Raw genomic sequence first — 25,293 nt, 5'->3', positions numbered from 1 at the left:
ATACCTATATTTAATCATGTATTTTCTCATCAATAATTTTCACCTACTTCAAATGTTGGTAAGAAAAGATCAAAAGGTCATTGCATTTAATAAAAAATTCTGAAAGTTCAAATTGGAAAGAGTACAAATTATCTTTGTGAGTTTTTCTACATTTGATTATTAAATAATAATTTCATTTTAAATGAGACACTAAGGTAAAACAAGCATAGCTACCAAATGAAAAGAAATTTCATTACCGTGTGCAAAAGTATGATTGTGTGTGTATTGTGTAACCCAATTCAAATCTGATTAGAATCAGATAAATCAACCAATTCAATCAATGTTAACAAGATTCCGTGACTGCAATTAGGTACTTTCCTATGTCTTTGCCTATTTATTCTACCTTCTCTACTGTCATTATGAGGAATGACCATGCTCTTGGCTAAATTAATCTACTACTTGTCCATGAGATTCCATCCGCTTACCTTTTTAGACAGATTTCCAGTAGTTTTTCCTCTATTACCTTGATGCTTTTACCCTTCTCTTTATATATACTTTATACTTTATACCCTTCTCTTTTGTATACTCTCATCAGTATACAAAAACATATTTTTTCATTTAAAAACAAACAAAAATGCCAAAATTGCTTTTCTTTATCCTACTTCCCCCTCCAGCTGCTGCCCCATGTCTTTCCCTCGTTTTACAGTGAAATGTGTTGATAGCGTTGCCTGTCTCATCTCCAATTCTCTCCTCCCATTCCCTTTGAAACTCTATTCTCTCCTATCCCCTTCCTTCACCAATCCAGTGAACATGTTCTATTAAGATCCTTAATAACATTTGTATTGCTCAATCCATCAATTAATCCTCAATCCTCACCTTACTTGCCCCACTAGCAGCATTCCACACAGCTGATCACTGTCTACTCCGTGAAATACTTTCTTCACTTGGCTTCCAGGAAACCACATTTATAGTACTGCCTCTTACCTCCTGGCTGCTTCTTCTCAGTCTTATTTGCTCAGTCATAACCCCTTCACTAGCAAATCCTGCTACCTCTAAACATACCTAGAATTTGCTCCTTGTTCATCACCTCCCCATCACTCTGTCTAGGCCACCCGCATTCTTCAATCAATTGGACTAGCTTCCCATCTGTTATATCTTCTGCACTTGTCATCCTATAGTCTATTCTTAACACAACACACAGACTAATATTGTTAAAATTTGGGTCAGATTGTGTCACTCAACTGTTTAAAATCCTTCAGTATTTTCCAAGCTAACTCAAAGTAATAGGAAAAGTTCTAACAGTAGCCTACAATGCCCTACATGTGATGTGGTCCCATCATCTCTCTCATCTTATTTCCTAATTCTCCCAGTCTTCATCTTTCTACTGTATCCATATTACACTCTATATTATTGCTTAAACACCATCGGGAACGTTGTACTGAAGGTTTTTTTGTTTTTGTTTTCTGCTTGGCATGCTCTTCCCCAAGACAGTCTTGTAACCTTCACCTTTTCACTGAGGCCTTTTCTGATAGCCTGGCTAAAATCATAACCCTCAACCTTATTCTCACCCCGGCCTTTCTATCGTCCTTCTCTGTTGTATTTTTCTCTTTAGCACTTATCAACATAACATATTTTTTATTTATTCATCTTAAATGTTTCCCTGACTACAATTTAAACTCCACAGTGGGCCAGGAGCCATGGCTCGCGCCTGTAATCCCAGCACTATGGGAGGCCAAAGCGGGCGGATTGCCTGAGATTGGTAGTTCGAGACCAACCTGACCAACACGGAGAAACTCCATCTCTACTAAAAATAGAAAATTAGTCAGGCGTGGTGGCGCATGCCTGTAATCCAAGCTACTTGGGAGGCTAAGAAAGGAGAATCGCTTGAGACCAGGAGGCAGAGGTTGCAGTGAGCCATGATCACGCCGTTGCACTCCAGCCTGGGCAACAAGAGTGAAACTCCATCTCAAAAATTAAAAAAATTTAAAATTAAAACAAAACTCCAGGATGGCACAGATTTTTGTGTTTTGTTCTCTAGTGCATAGCAAAGTTTCTGGTACATAATTGGAACTCAGAAATATTTTCTAATTAAATAAATCAAACATTTATTTTTATAGTATTGGGTTTAGGTAAAAGCTCTCTAAGTATAAAATGAGTTCAGAGGCTCCTGTTTCCACTGCCACTAGGAAATCTATAAAACAGTAAAAAAAATAGCTCATGGGTTTAAACACTTGCTGAGAACTTGATCCAAAAGACTAAGTCATAGATATTCGAACATAACTGCCATTTTTCCCCATCTCTTTTCCTCTATTACATCTCACTTGTTGCAATCCTTTTTCTGAAGACTGAAAGAATATCTCAACTTCAGCATAATTTAGAGCATTCTTGACGATCCTGCTCCAGTGGCCTATTCATGGCTTTAGCTAAATAAGATCTCAAATGGTAAAGGCAACTAGCTTCAAGCTGATGATATTTAGCATAAAGGTTATCTTCTTCATTGCTTATGCTGGTTATATTTAACCAGGAATAGTATACTTCAGAGTATATGTATATGAATGCTTGCTCATATTGGTATGCTAATGAGTTGCTGCATTTTATAAAAAATATTAAATTTTAACATTAAAAAGTTTGTTTTTAAAATAAAAATGCTAAAGAATTTTCAAGAATAAGGTTTTTCACAGCATTTTTTCATTATGGTTTCTTGTCATTAGAGTAATAAGCCCAAGTGAGATATTCAACAAAGGAGATAAATGTATATCTCTTACCAGAAGCCAACCCAGAGGAATCAGGCTGGTTTTCACTTTCCTCATCAGTACTTTCATCATAGACTGGATCTCGGTCAGCAGTCATTTCAGAATGGATTGTAGCTTCCCTAGAAACAAAGGAAAGTAGAATTATAAATCATGGGCTTACACCTGCTAGGCAGCAAATTTATCAGTAAGTAATTACAGAAAATATTCCTGGAAAAAGATTCTAATTAAACAAACATATTGAAAATATATATGATTTAGATGAAAGCATTTTAAAACCTATGTATTAACTCTCAAGAACAAGTTTCTCTTTTACCTAATTTTAATCTGAATTTAGTACTCATAATTAATATTAAATCAGTTTCTATTCTTCTATCAAAATACCTTTTCTACCAAATTATCTCTGTGGGTCACAGAGTATTTAACATTTTACTAATCTCAGGGCAGTTCCGCATTTCATTTGATCTCTGCAAAACCTCAAGACGGGTATGTTTACCTTTATTTTGAGGAAAAAGTGACTTGTCCAAAGCCATAAACTAATAGGTATGATTGCAAGAATAGTGTCTGTACTAAGGCTAGCTGAAATCAAGTTATTTTAATACTATGTCACTGGTAATTCTGTATTTTTACTAAGATTCAGAGCAATAGACCCTAACTTGTATTTGCTAAGCCGTAAAAAAGTTACAACCATCCGAATTTGTCAATTAATGATTCTTCCATAAAAATCAAGAACATGTCTACTCTCAGAGGAAACTTGAAAGAAGAATAAGACTGATAACCAACCTCTAATCAGATAAAAATGCTCCCTGGAATTTAATATTAGCCACTTGATTCTAAAGTTAACCATTGCTTAGACATCAAGATTATAAATATGTGTCCAACTTTGTAGTTCTGCAGATGAAAGATTTTTTTTAATTAATATTTTTTTTACTAATGTCTAAGAATTAATACTTTGATAAGCCTCATGTTAGTTTTTTAAATTTAAATGTAGGTGAGACAGTTGAGCAGACAGGGAGAGAGCATGCTGAGAACTCTCTAGCCCACAGCACCTCGGTCTAACAGACTGAGCATCCTCATCTAGACTACCAAATTATCTCTTATCGCTAAAAAGTTGGCACCTAATGTTCACTAACTTTGGGAAGAAATTCTACTTAAATTTATGCATCTGTCATCCAAAAACAAGATAGCCAAAATACCCTTCATATTTGATGTCCTTTTCTTGTTCTTGAGCTCCATTTAATAATTTATTATGTAAACTTCTGATTTTTGTTTTCTTCTCATTCAACACCAGAATAAACCGCTTATAAAGATCAGTCTCCAAAGCTTCCTTAGCGATCACACATTTTTCAAATCTAAAAAAGTAAATAAGTAAACAAATTAGTCATGCAGCTCTGCTTAGCATTAACATAATTCAGTCTAATAAGTTTTCAAGAAAACTTTTCAAGGAAAATACAATTAAAGATTATTTTCACATATGCTTTCAGCAACTTAAACATTTTATAAAGATAGTTAAATACATAATTATAAATTATTGGTTATTAATGTAATTTATGTACGGAGATAAGGATCAAAATTGAAAACTGATAAAAATAAGGCTTTAGAAAACCAAAATGCCTTAAAGGTAATAATTTGTTCATATTTATGGTTTATTTACAAAAGAATGTTTTTATAGGATAAATTTCAAATAAGAGTTAATGTAGCCTATGTTTCCTCAGTACTTTGTTAATATTATTATAATAGCAAGTACAATCTTGTTTTGCGATGTCATTATAGCTAATTTGTCTGACTGCTCTACCAGACAATGAACTGCCCCACAAGAACATGACTAATTCAGTTACATATTTATAAGCTTGCACCACACACATACATACAAATACATATAGAAACATAATACACATATATAGTGAAAGCATTCTATTTGATATATCCAAGGAGAGATTAACAAAACTGCAAATGTAAAACACTACACATCTTCAAATTTAGACATGTAAGACAAAACATATAAAATTCTCTATTGTTTAAAATTCATCCTACATTGTTCAAATGAGCTAACAAGGGATTGTATTTCTTTTAAGCTCCCAAGAGAGATATAAAGTAAAAAAGCAAAATAACTGAGGTTGTATATACTTAACATGTGCATACACATATACGGTGAATAAATCCCTATTTTATAAATTCAAATACAAATTATTTTATGTATTCCTTTCAATGTTGGTTTATAATGCTTATTTACATTGTTGTTGTTCCATACAGGTACCCTGGTATTTTTATATTGTACATAAACACATATATATATTTCAGTGAATATATAGACACACATAAATATTTCAGTGAAATTAGAAACAAAAATGTCCAAATTAGATACATTTCATACACATGCCTTTAAACTTTCAACAATCTACCTATCTAGAGATGCAAAGAATTAGAGCCTCCCAAAGGATGAAAAGGAAAATATGGCAATATATTCTCTGGGACCAATTTCAGCAAATTCTTACAGCATAGTCTTTGCCAAGGCTATGAACTCCAGGAAAGCAGAGAGCAAGTGTGTTTTACTGAACGCTTTGTCCTCAGTGCCAAGCATAGTGTTTAGCATTCAACAGATGTTTGGTAGGTTCTTATTAGACAAATGAATAAAATGAGTGAATTAATGTGGACATCTTTTTGGTTTATTTGTTTCCCCATCTTTAGTGCTGATTTATTACAAGATCTCAACAGTGCTTTACTTTTTTTCTTTTCAATATCCTGTTCTGCAGCTTCCTTGGTCCTTTTTGCCCAGAGCCCAAAGAGCCAGGTATTGATGTGGCAGTCTTGAAGTTCTCTTCCTCCTTGGTGATGACTCTGGCTTTCTCCTTCTTACAGATATTCCATATGAACATTACCTGTCCTATCAGGGTGATGGCCAATTTGAGTTCTTCAGTATAGCTGGCTCCCTTCTTGGAGGCTGAGGGTTCATATCTACAGGGGGAGGATGAGCTTCCAGTAGTACTCATACAGCTGTTATACATTGGCCTGCAGGGACTCAGTGGACTTGTTCCACTTTCTTGGATCAATAGAGAAATCAATGGTCAAGGCCAACTTCTTGTGGATACTGGCCACCCTTAATTTTTACAAGGATCACATCCAGGCAAATATCAAATTCAAATGAAATCATGAATAACATCAAACAAAAAAGGTCTAATGACACTTCATACTTTCTACAATAACTAGGACAATAGAAAAATAATGTGAAATTTAATTGGTAACCTTGGACTGAGGCATCTAAAACCTTGGACAAAAAAAAATAGTATTTTTTTTTAAAAAGGATACAAAAATAAATACACAAAAATACTGAATATTCAAAATAAAATATCTCTGCGTGGGGAAACAATGTAAGAAACATGTCAAAACAATGATAAAATAGGAGGAAAAACAAAGCAATTTCATGCAGAAATAACACCAAAATGAAATAATAGATTAAACGATAGCCCAAAATAAAATAATAGATACATAAATGTGAATATACGGTACTTAGAAACAGTGCAATAATCCTTAAATTAATAATCAGTTCTGGCCAAAATCATATCTGGCCCAGGTCAGGGTTGCACAGCAAAAGAAAGTCTGAATAGAGTTGGAAGTACAAAGAAAGCTAAAAAGAACTAAAAAAGCAGGCAGTGGTAAAGAGATTTAATAAGCCCGTAAGTACTGAATAAGATGAACAGCTGCTCCTCATCTTTTCTAACAAGAGAACAAGAGGAAATGGACTTCAACTATACCATGAGGGATTCAGATTACCCATAGATGGAAGGAAGAATTTTCTGACTGTGACAGTTCTTAAACACTGTAACAGGCAACCAAGGGGAGATGAAGATATCTCTTGAGGTCTTTAAAAATCAGACTGAATTCATCTGGATATAATGTCTATCGTGAAGGTAGAGAGATGAAGTAGAAGAGCCTTCAAGGTCTTCTATTCTGATGATTCTGTGAGTGTCAACTCAATTCACTGAAAACTGCCTCCAGTTATGGGTTTAATAACTATAACTCAGAATAAAGCCAGATAATTTCTAAGTAGAGGTCTGAGTGCAAACAAAAGCCCTATTCAGTAACATGGAACTTGAGAGTTTTTATTTGTAATTAAGCAGAAAATTCATGAAATAAATACAGCCAGTAACCTAAGGATTCACATACACAATTTAAAAGTTTCCTCCTTTATCTCAACTGTACAAACTTAATCCATTGATGCCACTTGTTCAAAATGGAGCCAAGAACACAATTATTAAGTGGTAATTAAAATAACAGCAAACATACATGTTAAAATTCTATGCATTAAAGCTCACGCTTTTTATTTATGCTGTAATTTCTCATTCCTCACTAAAGCCTTGTTTATTCTCCACCATCATCCCAAATGACATTAGCTTCATAGTTGTTTCTGATTATAACAGTGATACATACTTAAATACTAAACCATATACAAAAAATACCCCCTAAAATTCAAGGAAAATGTAGTCTACAATTCCAGATATATACTACTAATATTTAATTTTCTTCATTTAATTTATATAGATATTCTCTACATAAATTGTTTTTGCAAGCAATGGGATATTGTTTATATTTGTGGTGATGAGCATGTCTCACCTTAATATATCATAAACATTTTCCACATTAATAAACACGTGTACACAACTATCATGTAGTAAATATATCGCACACCCATCTACCATCATTTCTAGGGGAATTCCCATCCCTTACATTGTATCCTTCCCCACTATTTTAACACCACCCTCCCATCCCTTCATATATAGTATGGAAGAAATGTTTCGGGCCAGGTACAGTGGCTCATGTCTGTAATCCCAGCACTTTGGGAGGCTGAAGGAGGATCATGAGGTCAGGAGTTCAAGACCAGCCTGACCAACATGGTGAAATATCGTATCTACTAAAAACACAAAACTTAGCCAGGTGTGGTGGCACATGCTACTCACAAGGCTGAGGCAGAAGGATTGTTTGAACCAGGGAGGTAGAGGTTGCAGTGAGCCAGATTGCACTACTGCACTCCAGCCCAGGTGACAGAACAAGACTCTGTCTCCAAAAAAAAAAAAAAAAAAAAAAAAAAAAAAAAAAAAAAAAAAAAAAAAAAAGGAAAAAGAAATGTTTGGATTATGAATCGACACTGACACAAGAATAATCAGAGGGTTCCCCCACACTAACTATTGCCGGCTTAACATAATGGCCCCAACTCTAATGATTCTCTACTTTCTATGTCCCCAGTTACCTAATTCAATACACTCATGTCCTATTTCTAATCTCCCTAAAGACACTTAATTATAACTACTGCCTTATGGAAACTAGAGCTGTAAATCCCTTCCAGCATGCAAAGGCTCTAGTGAGGGAATACTAAGAAACTGCTACTTGGCCATGAGGAAGATGTATTTACAGCTCCTTAAAGTGACCTCTGTCCTCTGAAAGGAGAGAAAACCAAATCTGGGAAATATTTAAAGCTACTAACCTAAGATCTGGAACACAATAAAGAGACTAGAATTCTCTGGAGTGGACTCTCTTTCGTCTCGGAACATAGGGCCACCCCAATGGCACACATTTTTAGACCCTGAAGAAGACATCTGACACAGGATGATCAAAAATATAGCTGGATTGTAATAAGGCAGGTGACAGGGTACATGGCTGTGCTTTTGATCAAACAGGAAATCTCTTGCCACAAGACAAAAGCACTTGCTGGATAGTCCAGAAATAGCAAATCAAGCATCTGTGAGCCACATACAATATGTGCCCCTCGCACACACTGTTTTACAGCACAGGGTGCATTTGTCTGTAATTCCTCATCTTCGTTCCCTGCTGCTTTCAATTCTATGGGAGTGGTGCTGAATACTGATGAGATAATACCTCTTTCAACCTCTGGCAGACATTTTAAAGCAATTTGTTCAAGTACCAAGTACCAAGTCTGAATTTTTGTAGGCAATTTGTGGATCAAATTTTCTATCATCTTGAGGGCATTTTGAGTTTTAAATATAATGGCTTATCACGACCACAGCACATCTCCTTTAATTTGATTTATTTCACGTATTAAATAGAAAAATACACCTAAGTTACAGATATAGGCCCAAGAAATGCTTTGTAGTACAGATATCAGTTAGCGATTCATAATATGACATTGAATAATCTTTATTTATGAATAAACAGTAGTTAAAAAGAAAAATTAATTTTTTCTGTATAATTTCCTAATGCACAATTTGGATTTGGTCTCATTTTTATATTATTTATATGTATAATATATATATATATATAATTGGAGATAAAAATTAATTTGGCTCTAAGAGAGAACAACATAACCACTTTCTTAATACATGAAAGCCAAATAACACTAGGTGTTAGGAACTTAATTTTACATGTTTTGCATTAGTTAATAAATATAGCTTCATGTACAGAAAAATAATCTGTTTTAGTCAGCCTCATTTTCACATACATATATTAATAGTGGTAAAACCTTCACCATTTTTCATATACTCCGGCATATACTCACTAATGTCCGTATAAAGCAATCACAATGGTTGCACCAAAAAGACCCTAACTATGTTGGATAACTGTTCCCATGCTTTAGAGTTATTGGTTTACGCAAAAAGTTTTAAAAATCTAATGGATGTACTACTACTAATTATTATTATATATATCCCAGGTAATTATTTCAGACATCATTTTCTTTCTCACTATATATGTGTGTGTGCATACAAACATATACATATTATATATGACTCAGTGAGGATATAAATGTTCAAAGCATGCATTTTATTTCCTTCAAACATCTTATATATAATAGAGTAATAAAGGTTACACATGGGGCTAGCCTAGATTAGGATTTAGTTGAAAAAGTTCATAATTTAAAAAATACATTATTTTTTCTTCCTTATTTAGAAACTAAGAGGCAAAGCCAGAAAAATAAAAGGCTTCCAAATGTTTTATTCAGTAGCCACAATTTGTTCATCCTTTAAAAATGTTTATAGTATCAATTTTCAATAAATCAAGAGAAATGTCTCTATTAGGAGCCAAAACACATACCATTTGAAATAGGTGCCACTCACTGATTCCAAATAAGAAATCAATTATGCTTATTTTATTTCATGTCTCTTTTTAATTCATTATTAATCCTATAATTTGAGCTGAATTTTTATAACTATTTACTACCTAAATTTTTTATTAGTATTAATAGGTTTGGATCTTCAATAGCCAATTACTCCTTATTGTTTATAAGTTTGCTGGTGCCACCACATACTAATGACATTAAAGTGTTAATGTACTCCTATAATATATAATAGTGACTAATAATTTGTTATAATCATATTCAGCAATGGCAAACAATGACAAATTCTATATGAACTAAATGCTATTCTACATATATTGGAAATTTAGAAATCATTAACTTAAAGCTCTAACAATATAAAGAGGGCTCCGCATTTTATAACACAAGCAAACTGTGTACATACCGTCCTTGAACATCATTCCAATCTCTCAGAAGCCTTTCATTTTCTTTCTGCAGGTGCTCATTTTTGGCTTGATTTTCTGCGATGGTGTCCAAGCAATAACAAATAAGTTCTCTAATGACTTCAGCCGGGTTTTCAACTTTCTCTAGATTGAAGGAACCAAGTCTGAACTAAAATGAAAGAAAAACATGGTTAATTTTGGGAAAATATCAAGATTTAGCAGCCTAGTTTTAAACATACCCAATTTTTTCTGAGAAGACAGAAGTGTAATAAAGATTTAAATACAGTGCATTTACTAGATATACAAACAGTGAGCAAAAAAAACTGGGCTACTACCTAAAGTTTCTTACTTTATCATACAAATCAACATAGAGCCCAAGAATAATTTTTGTAACTGTAAGTCACTCTCCCATCTCCTAGCAGAAAAAAAAGCAACATAAATACTGTATAAGCATACTTCCATCTGTTTGCTAAAGCCTAATTTCAAGTCTGCTCATAATAAGAAAAGGAATTCTGTATGAGAACTTTTTTTAACTCTTGTTTCTGCTCATACAAATGTTAAAATGGAATAGCTGAGAAAGCTTTTTTATTGGAGAAAGCTCAAAATTTTGTTATAGCTAAAAGAAAGGTAGAGTTTTAGGAAACTAGTAACTACACAGTAATTACCCCTTTATCAAAGACAATAATTTATTACTATAAATTGCTAATAATAAAGTTAAGTACTTTTGCATAAAGGTAAAACTCTTAAAAATACCTTAATTTCTCTACTAAGGTACACTTTAAAATAAAATACCATAATAGCTTTAGTTACACTTATGGAATTCTGAAGGGAACACAGGTATTTCCCATTTGGCTGATAAGGAGGTTGAAACACAATGATTAGTAATAATGATTATAATTGTCCTTAAAATTAAAATTATTATAACAGATAACAAGTTATTATGATGATTATTATTCAGTTACCACATCTTTTGGTTAAAGTATAACTCAAGTGTATAAACTAGGATAAATCTTTACCATAAGGGAACTATTATCACATCTATATTACAGATTAGTAAACTCAGGTTCAGAGTAGTTATTCAAGCTATTGAAGGGGTAAAGTCAAGATCCTACTATGCTATGTTCTTGTGCTGTTTCTTGGTAAGACAGTATCCCAACTAGACAAAAAGTGGAGAAAGAATTAGGTTCAGAACCTATACATAGTTTCAAAGAAAGATGCTAGTAGCACTGACTCAGTGGCAGAAGAGTAACATGAGAATTTTTTTATTTTTGTTTTGGGGTTTTGTTTTTGCCTCCTGGATTGTGAGTTTCTATTATGCTATTTATCTGATAAGAACATTTCCAAAAGCTGATGCTTGTAAAAAAATATTTCTATAAATATATTACAGATTAAAAAATGTTTAACAGTGGTTGAGAATACTGAGACAAATCTTTGTTAGACAATTTACAAATAAAAGCAGACTTCACTAAATCCAGACAGACATCCACTGTGAAACTGTATTCATACAATTTGAAAAAGCAGTTGCATTTTCCTCATGCAATGAAATATGAGCCCATTTAAGAGGTATATAAGCTTAAATAAGAAAATTTTACCTACATAAAGAATAAATAAATTGAAAGGAAATTATAGACACAAAGTTAAAGAAAAATGTCACCTAGGCTGGCACAGTGGTTCATGCCTGTAATCCCAGCACTTTGGGAGGCCAAGGCAGGTGGATGACCTGAGGTCAGGAGTTCGAAACCTGCCTAGCCAACATGGTGAAACCCTATCTCTACTAAAAATACAAATATTAGTCAGGTGTGGTGGCACAAGCCTGTAAACCCAGCTACTTGGGGGGGCTGAGGCACAAGGATCACTTGAACTGGGAGGCACAGGTTGCAATGAGCTGAGATCATGCCACAGAACTCCAGTCTGGNAAAAAAAAAAAAAAAAAAAAAAAAAAAAAAAAAAAAAAAAAAAAAAAAAAAAAAAAAAAAAAAAAAAAAAAAAAAAATGGGGGAAAAGAAAAGTCACCCTTAGAATATTATTGCTTTGAGTTTATACAAAGCAGGAGAAAGAAATAAGCTTATTTTATTTTAGGCAAAACATAAATCCACAAAGTGGTTTTGTATTCTTTCATCATCACAATTGTCAGGTAGCTTTGAGGAAGGTGAACAATTTTAGAAAGAAAAAGTTTTTTTAACACTTGAAAGGTCTAAGAATGCCAAAAGTATAAAGAATTCATCCCATACTTTAATCCTGAATAATCAGTAAAATACAAATGAAGAGATAAACACAAGTCCAGCCCTCTATACTTCTATCTCAGATGACAAAGAAAGAAAGGACTAATTTTAAATCACTAATAACAACTTCTTTCAAAGTATCACTCAAACATACTGATGAAAAATTCCAAAACCACCTTAGATCTTTCTGTAGCTACTCAGTGTAACATAAAGATGGAATGTTATTTCTTCTTAAACATACACAACTATTCTTATTATAACTATTTTCTAATTATTGTCACCAGTTTCTGGTCCTTCAACAGACAAGGACATTTGTTATTCTAAACAATAAATATAAACTACATAGAAATTGAATCTAAGAAAATGATTTTACTTGAAATACTCAAATTAATTTTTTTTTTTTTAAATTCTCAATAGTATGAGCATTTGGCCTGTACCCACATGGTTCACAGCCAGGAGCGGGAGGCACTCTTTCACCCTCACTGCTGCTCCTCTAGCCTGTGCACATTATTACAGATGCAAGGGGGCCACATGCCTAGATGCACTGAACTTCAATATGGGCCTCATATCAGGATTAATAAATTGAGAAGTATAAAATATTTCCGTGTTCTATCGCTACATCCTGTTCATCTTTATTCTGTGCCACAGCATCATTTTAAAGCAGCAAATTAGCACAAAATCTATATTGTATTGTTGTGTCAATTTTTTTTTTTTTTTTACTGCAGTTTCTAGTTCACCTATAAGGTTACTGTCACAGCTGTTCTTTATTTGTTAGTCCTGTCACTTCAAAATAAACTATAATATAAAACCATGATTTCAATTAGTAGAGCAAAGTCAGGAACCACATATTAACGACATTTTGAGAGCATGTCGCTTCTATTAGAAACAGACAAAATTAAGAGTGTTTCTGAAGTTAGCTCTTAATTTTATTAATAATTCAGAGTACACAGATCTATGTTAAGAACCTCAGTAAATCTATAATCTGCTAAGAGTTTAAGCTATGTCTGCATTTCTGTATGTAAAAAAGTTAAGAACAATGAACTTTTAAAATATTGATAATCGCAGTAGGTTGCATTAGTTGACTCTTACTGGTTATTCTAATTGAAGAATAAATATTTTTAGCTTTTTAAATTTAATCCTCATTAAAAATTATCCATTTCAGAAAACTCATACATTTTCTTTAGCCAGGGGTTGTTTATTCTGGATATCTTTCTGTCAATCCTTCAGGCCCAAGATTAAATGCCATACTCCCTTACCATCACCTCAAAGCCCAGGCCAACTTCTTTTTAACTAAGTTAGCTAATGTATTAGTCTATTTTCATATTGCTGATAAAGATACATCTCAGACTGGGAAGAAAAAGAGGTTTAATGGACTTACAGTCCAACATGGCTGGGGAAGCCTCAAAATCATGGTGGAAGGCAAGGAGGAGCAAATTACGTCTTACATGGATGGCAGAAGGCAAAAAGAGAGCTTATGCAGGGAAACTCCCATTTTTAAAACCATCAGATCTCGTGAGATTCATTCACTATCACGAGAACAGTGCCCGAAAGATCTGCCCCCATAATTCAATCACCTCCCACTGGGTTCCTCTCAGGACACATGGGAATCGTGGCAGTTACAATCCAATATGAGATTTGGGTGGGAACACAGCCAAACCATATCAGCCTACATTGGACTCTCTAGTCTTAATATTTACGGTTGATAAAATTTTGATTATTTATAGGAATAATCCTCATTATTAAGAAACTATATAATGGGATAGGTAAGAAATTTGAACAGTGATTCTGTCCAAATTAAGAAATATTTTAAGCCGTTTAAAGACATGACAGCGTTATTTATTGATTAGTTTAATTAAACAAAAACAACAGTTAAAAATTGCTTAATAGCACTTGATACTATCATGATATATAGATTTGAAAATAATTCAACAGATGTTTTTTAAAGAATGTATGGTTATATACTCAGTTTTCAGGTTCTTTTAAATGGCCACATAAATAAAGCAATATACAGTATCAATAAAGCATACAAAATAAATACTATGAATAACATTAATTCCTAAAGAGTTATTTGTGGCCATTCTAAGTGTTTCTGAGGAGAGGAGATTATCAAGGCGTGATTTGACATTCTGTTTAAAACATATCCACTACAGGGTTTCAGTTTCGATATATTATCAAAATAGACTAAATAAACTTGCAGAATTAATCTTCATTACTATCCTGGGAACCAAGATATGGAACTAAAGGAAAAGGAAAAATAAAGATATCTTGATGTGATTACTAGGTGAATAATGGCCAGACAGAATCTCTTTTTTTTTTTTTTTTTTTTTTTGTGGTTAGGTTTTTTTTTTTTTTTTTTTTTTTTTGGAGTAAGTGCTTTTAAATTTATTCATATCACAGAAAAGTTTAGCTGTATCTACATATATGTATACTAAAAACAGTAGTCTATCCATTATAGTTTATGATTTAGAATATGTCTATTGTAGATATAATACACAGTTGCATACATATAGTTGTGATATACAGTTGTAAAATTCTAGTAATATAGGAAACTGGTCAAGATATGTAAAAAAAAAAAAAAAAAAAAAAAAAAAAAAAGACAACTGAACTGTATTACCTTGACCTAGTTACGTTCATCATCAACTACAAGTTGATCAACCTTTTGTTGTAGTTTTGAATCAACTATATGTGTCCTAAGACTTTATATCCTGAACTCTTTGGTTTAGTGACTTTCTGAAATGTTTATTTTTTATTTTATTTTATTTTTTTCAGAGAGCTTCTTGCTCTGTCACCCAGGCTGGAGTGCATTGGCATGATATCCGCTCACTGCAAACTCTGCCTCCTGGGTTTAAGTGATTCTCCTGCCTCAGCCTCCAGAGTAACTGGGATTACCAGTGCCTGCCACCATGCCTGACTAATTTTTGTATTTTTAGTAGAGACAGAGTATAACCCTTTGGCCAGGCTGGTTTTGAATTCCTGACCCCAAGTGATCTGCCCGCCTCAGCCTCCTAAAGTGCTGGGATTAGAGATGTGAGCCACTGTGTCCAGCCTGAAACGTTTGTTTTAGATTTAAATAAAGAACATCACAAATGCACCTCCTAAAGGGACAGTAACATATCTCAGTTGACAACTGGTCACACTGATCTTAAAATAGAACTGGAAATGAGAAAAGGATGCTGATAAGGACTCCTTCTAAAGAGATAAGAAAACTATATTTGTAAAACTACTAATCTCATCTTTCCAACTATATTATTGCCCAAATTTCTTAGAACTCATAAAAAATGCTTATACATCTCAAGCTGATCATATAATTAAGAGAGGCTCCATGTATTTTGGATTTTACAGGTTCTTAAAGTCAAAATGCAATAATCTAAGGGTGAAACGTACGACAAATTGTAATTATAGTGCTATAAAAATTATAAGCATTTTAAGGCTATGTTTTATGATTTAACATTTTGAGTGTGTCATCTAAGAATTTTTATTTAGGTCTTAATAACTTCAATAGTCACAGTGGGAATCAGAGAATCCTTGAGAGCAAAAAACCCCCACAAAAGTCTACATAGTACAGAAATCTCAGAAGTTACTTTACATTGAAGGGCTATAAATATTCACACCATTATTGTCTTAAAGAGAGATGATGAGTCTTTTGGTTCATAAATATAGTTACATTTAGGGTATATATCGTGGCCTCATTAGGTGTTACAATTAAAAATGAAATATTATACTGTATGTGGACTAAACCAGCTAGAAGGCTTTTCCTACAATAAATACCTGGGTTGGCCAGAGGGAGGGGGCAGGGGTTGCCTATTATTTGCCTGCTACTTTCTGTCAGGAGGTGCTGATGAAGAAAAACGAATTTGTGTTCTTTCTATACAGATTCTTGGATTCCCTGACACTCTTCCAGATCTCATCACGGTATCTAGTCATATCTTCTCAGTGTGCTTCTCTATCATCTACTTGGATGTAAAACAGTATTGTTGCCTGGAATAATTTCTTGACCCTCTTCTTATTTATACCTCTATAGATGTTGATAGGGTTATTCACAATCACAGCTTTCATTATTAAATATAAACTGAAAACTGTCAAATCTGTATCTCTAGGTGGGGCCTCCTCTCATTCAGTTCACATGAGATCTGCTTGTTTAAAAGGATCTGAGACCTCCCCCTTCTCTCTCCCTTTCCTCCCACTCTGGCCATGTGACATGCCAGTTCTCCATCATCTTCTGCCATGATAAGAAGCTTCCTGAGGCTCTCAGCAGGAACAGACACTGACACCATGCTTCCTGTACAGCCTGCAGAGCCATCAGCCAATTAAACCTTTTTTCTTTATAAAGTACCCATTCTCAGGAATTTCTTTATGATGATACAAGAATGCACTAACACAGAGAACAATCCTCTTTACTTAAACTTATTGGTTTGAATGTTAATGTCACCCAAAAACACCCTCACAAAAACATCCAAAATGTTTGACCACATATCTGGGAACCATAGCCCTGCCAAGCTGACATATAAAATTAACCATCATAGCCAGCAAGAAACTGAAGCCTTCAGTCCAACAGGCTTCAGTGAAGTCCACTGTGCCAGTACCCACTGAGCCTGAAGGGAGATCCTTCACCTTGAGATGAGACCACAGCCCTTGGACAACACCTTAATTGCAGCTTACAGATGAGTCCTAGCAATGCCATACCTGGACTCCTGACCCACAGAAACAGTGAAATAATAAATGGTTATGGTTTTAAGCTGCTAAATTTGTGGTAATGTGTTACTCAATAATACATAATGAATACAAATATGCTTTAATTTTACCAATCTAAACAAAACAAAAAACACTCTTAATCCCATATCCCTCTGGTTGCTATTGTCTATTTTTCTGTTTCTGTCACAGCAAGACTTCTCCAAAAATGTATCTATTGTTTGTCCTGGTCAATACAGTAATCACTAGTCACATGTGACTCTTTAAATTTAATTAAATAAAAAGTGAGTTCCTCAGTCACACAAGTCACATTTTAGTGTTCAATAGCCACATGTAGCTAGTGGTTGCTGTACTGGACAGTATAGATATAGAATCTATCATATTATTATTTTCTTCATCCCAGAAAGTTCTGTAGAATAATGTCGATCTATTTCTTCAATTTATTACATCCTTTTCTCTCTTGAAATATATGCCAGTCTCATCTCTCACCATTCTCCCTACCTTTGCTGTGTCCTAGCCACTTGCCTTCTTTCTATGCTTGAATAGGTCAAAATACTCCTGAATGTGGTAGACAGAATGATGTTCCCCCAAAGATGTCTACAATCTAAGTCTTGAAACTTGGGCTGTTACCTTCCATAGCAAAGTGGAACTTTGTAGATATGATTAAGGTTACAGTCTTTGAGGTGAGAGATTATCCTTCATTATTATCTGGGTGAGCGCCATGTATTCATGTAAATACTTAAAATTAGAGAAATGTTTTGGCTGCAGTCAGAGGGACAAGTGGTGAAGATACACACGTGAAGATGAAGATTCCTACCATTGAAAATGGAGGAAGTGGGCCATGAGTCAAAAATGTATGTGGTTTCTAGAATCGGGGAAAGACAAGGCAAGAGCCTCCAGAAAGGAACACAGCCATACAGACACTTTGATTTTTGCTAGGTGAGACCTATATTGAACTTTTATCCCACAGAACTAAAATATATACTCATGTTATCTTTGGTAAATTTATGGTGTTTTGAGGCACTAAGTTACTGTAGCAATTGAAAATGAACACACTGAATCAGGGTCCATGGGAGGCTGAATAGTAGCCTTACTCCCCCGTGTCTGTGTTGTAATCTCCAGAACTTGTGAATATTACCTTATATGGCAAAAAGGACTTTGAGGATGTGATTAGCTTAAAGATCTTGAGATGGGAGAGACAGAATCATGAATTAGCCAGGTGAGTCCAATGTAATCACAAGGGTCCTTATAAGAGAAATGAAGGAAATCACGGTAAGAAGGTGATGTGTGAACAAAGCAGAAATTGGGAGTGATGTAGACATAAGATAAGGAATGCTGAAAGCCTCTAGAAATTGGATGGAACAAGGAAATCACCAAATGTGTGGTGCTTTGTTTCACCTTTAACAAAACCCTAACAAAGGGTCTTTGCAGATCCTTCCCAGAATGTCCTCCCTAAAATCCACATGGCTTTCTCCTTTACTTTATTCAATTCTCTGCTCAGTATTACTTTTCTATAGATTTTTCCTCGGATTCTTTAACTAGGATCTAATCATTCTAGAATTTTCCCAACAGTCCTAAAACGAAATGTTACAATACAAGGATTGAGAAACAATATTTTATAATCTTCATAAAAGTTGTGATTATCTGAAATTATCTAATTTGTAAATGTTTGTTTCCTTTCCCCACCCCAAGTAAAAGCTCTATGCTCAGCATAGGAGTTCAGAAATTGTTTGTCAATGAAGTGAATTAATACTTTGTCATATATGTTGCAAGTATTTTTCTGGTTTGGCAATATTACTTGCAGAGTATTTACATTTTAAAGTAGTTAAATCTAAAAATAGTTTCCTTTTAAGGTCTTTGTCTATCAAAGAAAGTAATTATTCACCTATATTTTTATTTTTAAATTTCTCTCTCCAAATATCTAACCAATGTTTCTTCACCAGTTATTTAGCAATCTACTCTCTCCTTTCTCATCTGAAATACCATTATTAGAAACGAAGTATTTATGTATATTTAAGTATGTTCTTGAGCCTGCTATTCAGTCTCATTAGTTTCTATCCATTTACCAATAGCATGCTCTTTCAATTATTATAGCTTTATACTGTTTTATTATTAACAACTATAAGCTCCATCTCATAATTCTTTTTTTCAAACATTCATCATCTAGTTTTACCAAGAATGTCCCATGAAATTTTCACTATGAATTTCAGACAAATCCAAACCAAAATAAACAAAATACAGCAACTTAAAGAAAAATGCTAGTTTCACATGAGTATACTTATCAACAAACTAATTAAGTTACAGATATAAAATATACAGTGTTTTATTATATGACAATCATACCCTAATAAAGTGGCTTTCTGAAAAAATGCTGGACATGTGGTTTGAAACTACACTAATTTTCAAATTATTGTGAAAGGAATTAATTTCTTTCCAAAATGAATTATAAAGTAACATTGATTTTCCCCCACTTAGGACAATTTCATTTTTCATCTAATCAAGATGTCCCATATTTATGTCCTTTGGTTATGTTTTCCATTGTTTACTTTTGAATCAGACTTCCTATACAATGGCAGATAACACTATTAAATAATCAGTAAGTAGAAATATAAATGTAAGTGCCTACTCAGTCTTTTATTATTCTATTTAAGCCCTTGGTCATATCAAAACAATTATAGTGTATGGGAACCTTAGAAATCTCTACTTAGAATCCCAGCATTGACGTCTATTTGTAGTGGGATCCTGAACAAGAAACTGTAACCTTTGTATTCAAAGTAATGATTTATCCCATAGGAGACTTGTGAACAATATCTAAAGATACTGGTAAAGGATTTTGCAAAGAAACCACAACAAAATAACATCTAAGGGTACAAAAAACTACACTCTCTTGAGTCAGTTTAAATTTGATTTGTCTTTTTAAAATAGTTGATTACTTTAACACAGTAGCATTCCACAGTGCCTATGAAAGAGAAAAATCTAACTGGGGCTAGGATCACTGTTTGCTGTTGCATAGATTCTGTTGCCCATAGAAACAGTGAGTAAGCAAATACTGGCCCAAAGTTATAATATGATAAAATATCATGCTATGGGATGCTTAGAAACTGTAACTTAATAGAACGTAGTGTAAAATATTATGAGTAATTTTTTTCTGAATTTAAACCAGCTTTCTCTGTTTAGTAACAATTAGGTCTCTTATAACATTCTCCAGGAAAATTAAATTAAAACAGTATTTTTTTTTTTCCCTGACGATAAAATTCTAGCTCCTTCTCATTTAAAAATGTCAGATATTTAGGCCAATCTCCATGACCCCTCCCCCACCCCGGCGCAAATCACTGACCTGCACTTATTTCATGAAATAGCATGACTGGTTAAAAGGCATTAATACACTGACATTAAAAAATTTGGAAACAAAAAATTTTTATAAAAACTTACTATGTTAACTATAGGCCATTATCATTTACCATAAATGGATAAACTCAAAACTAGTGTTCTTTTAAAAAAATCATAAAAGTATCAAGCATTTTTAAATTCCTAATTTAAATAAAATAATGAAACATCAAATTTTAATATGTTAATTTTGTTTTGCTTATTATTTGTAAAAACTTTTTCAAACCTTAATAACTCTTTCTAAATAATGGATTAAAAATTCTGTCAAATTTTTTCATTCGTAATTATTTATTTAAAAATTTTAAAAACTTTACTAATGATTTAATGCCAAATTTCTAAAAATCTACTTCAATTCAAAATATTCCTATGAAAACCTTATAATATTTACTTTGCTGTATAATCTTATTTACCTAGAGACAAGATAAAACTAATTATTGGTCTAAAAAACATTTTAAAATCTTCAAGGTGTTTTTTTAATAAGAAAATTGCCTATAAGGTAATTAGCATCTTTTTACCATCTTTTGCCATCTTTTTAACTTCTATTTTTAATGAAACTGAGAGAAACTAGGAAGTATGATAGATGGCAACCATGCATTTAATTGAATTTTCTTGCCAAAAAAAAGTAATAAAAAGTTAACATTGAGGTAGTTCCAGCTCAGGTAATGGCAAAGTAAGACTAACCCTCGTAAAGATAATAATTATAAACTCTGGACCAAACAAAACAAACAAAAATCAACAGCAAAAAAACTATTTCAAGGGAATGGAAAAAAAAATCAAAGCACACAGAAACTGGCGGATACTCAAACAGGACTGGATCCATGTTTACATGGCTTTTCCTTAGAGGATGTGCTCTAGTCCACATACTGAGTGCTAGAGCTTACGTAGAAACCACTCTTACAGGCTTGATGTGCCATACACACACACACACACACACACACACACACACACACACACAAATAAATGAAAAACAGGAGACAAAATGTAAGACAATTAAGGGATCACTACAGGAAGCTTAAAATCGACACCGTAGAGTTACAGGAGACAGAATTTTAAAAGATATATAAGAAAAAAACTGCATAAATTGAAAAATATTTAAACATGGATCCACTAAGAACCTAGGACACTGGATTAAAAGAAGATTCATATCAAGATATAACATCAGTAATTTTTGGAAGACTTTGGGGGAGAAAAAGAGGATTCTAAAAGCTTTCAGAGCAATAAAATAGGTTACAAATAAATGATAATGGATTAGAATGGTGCTGGGTTTGTATAGCAGTGCTGGATACCAGAAGTCAATGAATTAATGCCTTTAAAATTATAAAGACATATTCAAATAAGAAGCTATTTGAGGATATGTTCCATTACTGTGACAAAATAAATGAAGAAAAGGGAAGAGATATGTCTTAGTCTGCTCAGGCTCTGACAACTAAATACCTTAGACTGGGTTTCTATAAACAACAGAAGTTATTGCTCACAGTTCTAGGAGCTACGAAGTTTAAGATCAAAGGATCAGCATATTTGGCATCCGGAGAGGGCTTGTTCCTCATAGAGCACCTTCTCACTGCATTCACACTTGGCAGGAGAAACAAGTTAACAGCTTCGCTCAGGCATCTTTTACAAGAGCACTAATCCCATTCATTAGGTCCTGGCCCTCAGCACAGAATCACCTCCTAAGAGCAACACATCTTAATACAATCACATTAAGATAAGAGGAATTAACCTTGAACATATGAATTTGGAGAGATACAAACATTCAAACACTACAACATGGGATCAAAAAATACTGGAATTCAGTACAAAGGAAAGAAAAGCAGGATCTTCAAAACAATGGTGAAGGGATTTCTACAGATTACCTAAATTCTTCCGTCCTCCTTCTTTTCCTTGTATTATTTTATATAAAGATTTTTGGTGACAGTTAATTTAATAAATTAGGCTTTAAATTACACAATATCTAGATGTTTGGTTTTGGTGGGGGAGGTTTCCTGAATAAGAATATAAATTAATACACCAACAGTTAGATAGTATATATTTCTTTATGTGAGTGAGCATGAGAGCATCTTCACTTGAAGAAAAAACAGTTGGATCCTGTTAAGCAGAAGCAGAAAACTGTTTTTGCTGTTTTGTATGGAAGTTCAAATACACAGGAGGGTATTAAATGTGCTGAGTAGCTGTGGGTTGTGCGGGTTATCTTGAAGGCCAGAGCAACCATTCTATACTCTGCTCATTAATGTCACCTGGTTTTCCCTTCTATTATGGCAACAGGATACACTAGAGGAGATGAGAGAGAAGGACGAGAAAACGAGAGGTTTTATTCCTGTTTGGGGGAAGGGAGTTTTTACTTTTTTAACATATATCTAATAGCATTGCTTCAGCAATGGTATTTTGCTTCAAATTCCTAGTTGTTTTGGCTCTCCTAGAATTGCCATATTGCAAACCTCAGCAATATCGATAGGCAGCAAACCCTTTTCAGCAGTCCATACCCTAGCACTACAGGCACTTCTGCTGTATTGCTGACTAAGCACCAACAGCCAGGCAGCACTCCCTTATTAAAAGGTCCAAGTTTGGGCTCCACTGGACATCTCCTGTAAATTCATTGGTTCTGGTGATGCCAATTTTTTCACTTCTGTTCCCATTGCTTTGATGTGGTAGCCTGTTCCTGTAATCATTAATCTCTGGCTAACCTGTGTTCCCTTTTGGCTATTTCAATTCTCCTGGTATTTCCCTATATTAAATCTCTGTTGAAGTACTTATTCCGGTTTAGTTTCCTGATTGAACCTTGTCTAATACCAATAGTGAAAGGAAAGCTCAGAAAACAGGCATGCAGATGGCTTATAGACATGTCGCTCTAAAGTAACAAGGACAGAGAATTCCACAATAAATACATACATAAAAAAGGAACTGATGCATTTAATACCATGTCTAAGTACCGAGACAAGGCTAATATATCTGTCAGAGAATTTGGATCTAAATTAGAGATTGATACACAAAAAACTGATATATGTTTTCCAAAAACTCTAGAATGTTTTTCAAGAAATGAAATGTTCTCTATATATCTCTAATGTTGATAATTAAAGTCATAATAAAATACTCAATGTTAATATAATCAGAAATTAAAATATAAAAAATTAAGCTATAACTATATTGGAAATTAAGGGAAGACTGAGAAGGTTTGTTGGAGGTGGTAATAAATTAAGAAAATTACTTGAGATCAGAGGAAGATGGCCGACTAGGAACAGCTCAGGATTGCAGCTCCCAGTGAAAGTGCAGAGGGTGAGTGGACGCCGCATTTCCAGACGGATTTTTATTGCCCAGAGACCAGGAGATTCCCAGGTGGAATCTTCCCAGGAGATTCCCACGGGTCGCCAGTGCAGCTGTTTCAGCTGGCGCAGCTGTTTCAGCCCGTGTGGCTGCTTTGCCTGCGCTGTGATGCGGCGGTTCTCCGTACAAAAGACACTGGTCGGGGTGCCCTCTTAGCTGGCAATCGGAGCCCTGAGATGGCAGAGTTGCCCATTCATCTGAAATAGCGAGCCAGGCCAGGAGATTCGTAGGCAAAAACACCGCCAGGAATCTTAGCACCGCTGTTTCAGCCGGCTCAGTGAGTCGCGCCATGGGAGATCCTGGCGCCTTTTCAACAGGCGACTGGGACACTGGCAGAGAGTCGACCGTTCAACAACAGCAACAACAACAAAAAAGATTCTGAGTTAGGGAGCCAGGTGATCTGGCTCGGCTGGTCCCACCCTTGGCCCCCCCCCCCAACATACACACACACACACACACACACAAAAACTGTAACTGAAAACACTCTGGGTTGAGAGTTTCACAGCAAGCACAGCTGAACCCAGGACGGTCAAGGCTCTGTGGGGGAGGGGCGTCCGCCATTACTGAGACACTCCACCACTACGGAGGCAGTCTGACCATCGCTCAGGCAGCCCGCCGTTGCTGAGGCAGCCTGCCATTGCCGAGGCAACCTGCCACTACAGAGAGAGTCTGCCATAACAGAGGCAGGCCACCATCGCCAAGGCAGTTCTAACTACATCCATATAAACAGGACTGCAGGGAAGATCACACAGCAGCTGGGCGGAGCCCACAGCAGCTCAGCAAAGCCTCTGCAGGCAGACAGTGACTAGGCTGCCTCCTCGCTGGGCAGGGTAGCCCTGAAAGAAAAAAAAAAAGGCAGCAGCACAATGGAAACTCATAAATAAACCCCTAACTCCCTGGGAGAGAGCACCTGGGGGGAAAAAAAAAAGGGGGGAGTTTACGAATTCTGTTGCAGCAGACCTATACGCACCTGCCCAGCAACTCTGAATGAACAACAGAGCTCACAGCTCAGGACCTGAGCTCCAATAAAGGACAGACTGCCTCCTCAAGCAGCTCTCTGACCCCCGTACATCCAAAGAGTCACCTCATAAAGGAGAGAACAGGCTGACATTTGGCGGGCATCATTCTGGGACAAAGATAGCAGAAGAGGAAACTGGTAGCAACCCTTACTGTTCTGCAGCTGCTGCAGGTGATCCCCAGGCAAGCAGGGCTGGGAGTGGACCTCAGCAGTCCTACAGCAGAAGGGCCAGACTGTTAGAAGGAAAGCTAAGAAAAAGAAGTAACTTCAGCATCCACAAACGAAGTTCACTCATAGAGACCCAATCTGAAAGTCAGTAACTATAAAGAACAGGTGGATAAACCCACAAAGTTGGGAAGAAACCAGCACAAAAAGGATGAAAACACCCAAAACCAGAACACCTCTCCTCCTAAAAGGGATGACAACTCCTCACCAGCAAGGGAACAAGGCTGGATGGAGAAGGAGT

General features: G+C 34.9%; 1 protein-coding gene across 2 annotated transcripts in view; it reads right to left on the bottom strand.

Annotated features, from left to right (window-relative positions):
• The window catches only part of XRCC4 (X-ray repair cross complementing 4), a 275,793-nt gene that overhangs the window by 149,544 nt on the left and 100,956 nt on the right, over window positions 1-25,293 (bottom strand). For both annotated transcript variants that reach the window (XM_017507925.1, XM_017507933.2), the window contains exons 4-6: window positions 10,196-10,362; window positions 3,926-4,081; window positions 2,745-2,851 (exon numbers count right to left, since the gene is read on the bottom strand). In XM_017507925.1, coding sequence (XP_017363414.1) covers window positions 2,745-2,851; window positions 3,926-4,081; window positions 10,196-10,362 — 430 coding nt within the window. The remainder of the gene's footprint in view (window positions 1-2,744; window positions 2,852-3,925; window positions 4,082-10,195; window positions 10,363-25,293) is intronic.

Source organism: Cebus imitator, unplaced genomic scaffold, assembly GCF_001604975.1.
Source record: "Cebus imitator isolate Cc_AM_T3 unplaced genomic scaffold, Cebus_imitator-1.0 Scaffold16, whole genome shotgun sequence".
Classification (NCBI taxonomy): Eukaryota; Metazoa; Chordata; class Mammalia; order Primates; family Cebidae; genus Cebus; species Cebus imitator.
The sequence above is the reverse complement of the archived record's forward strand: the minus strand, read 5'-3'. Positions and strand labels throughout refer to the sequence as shown.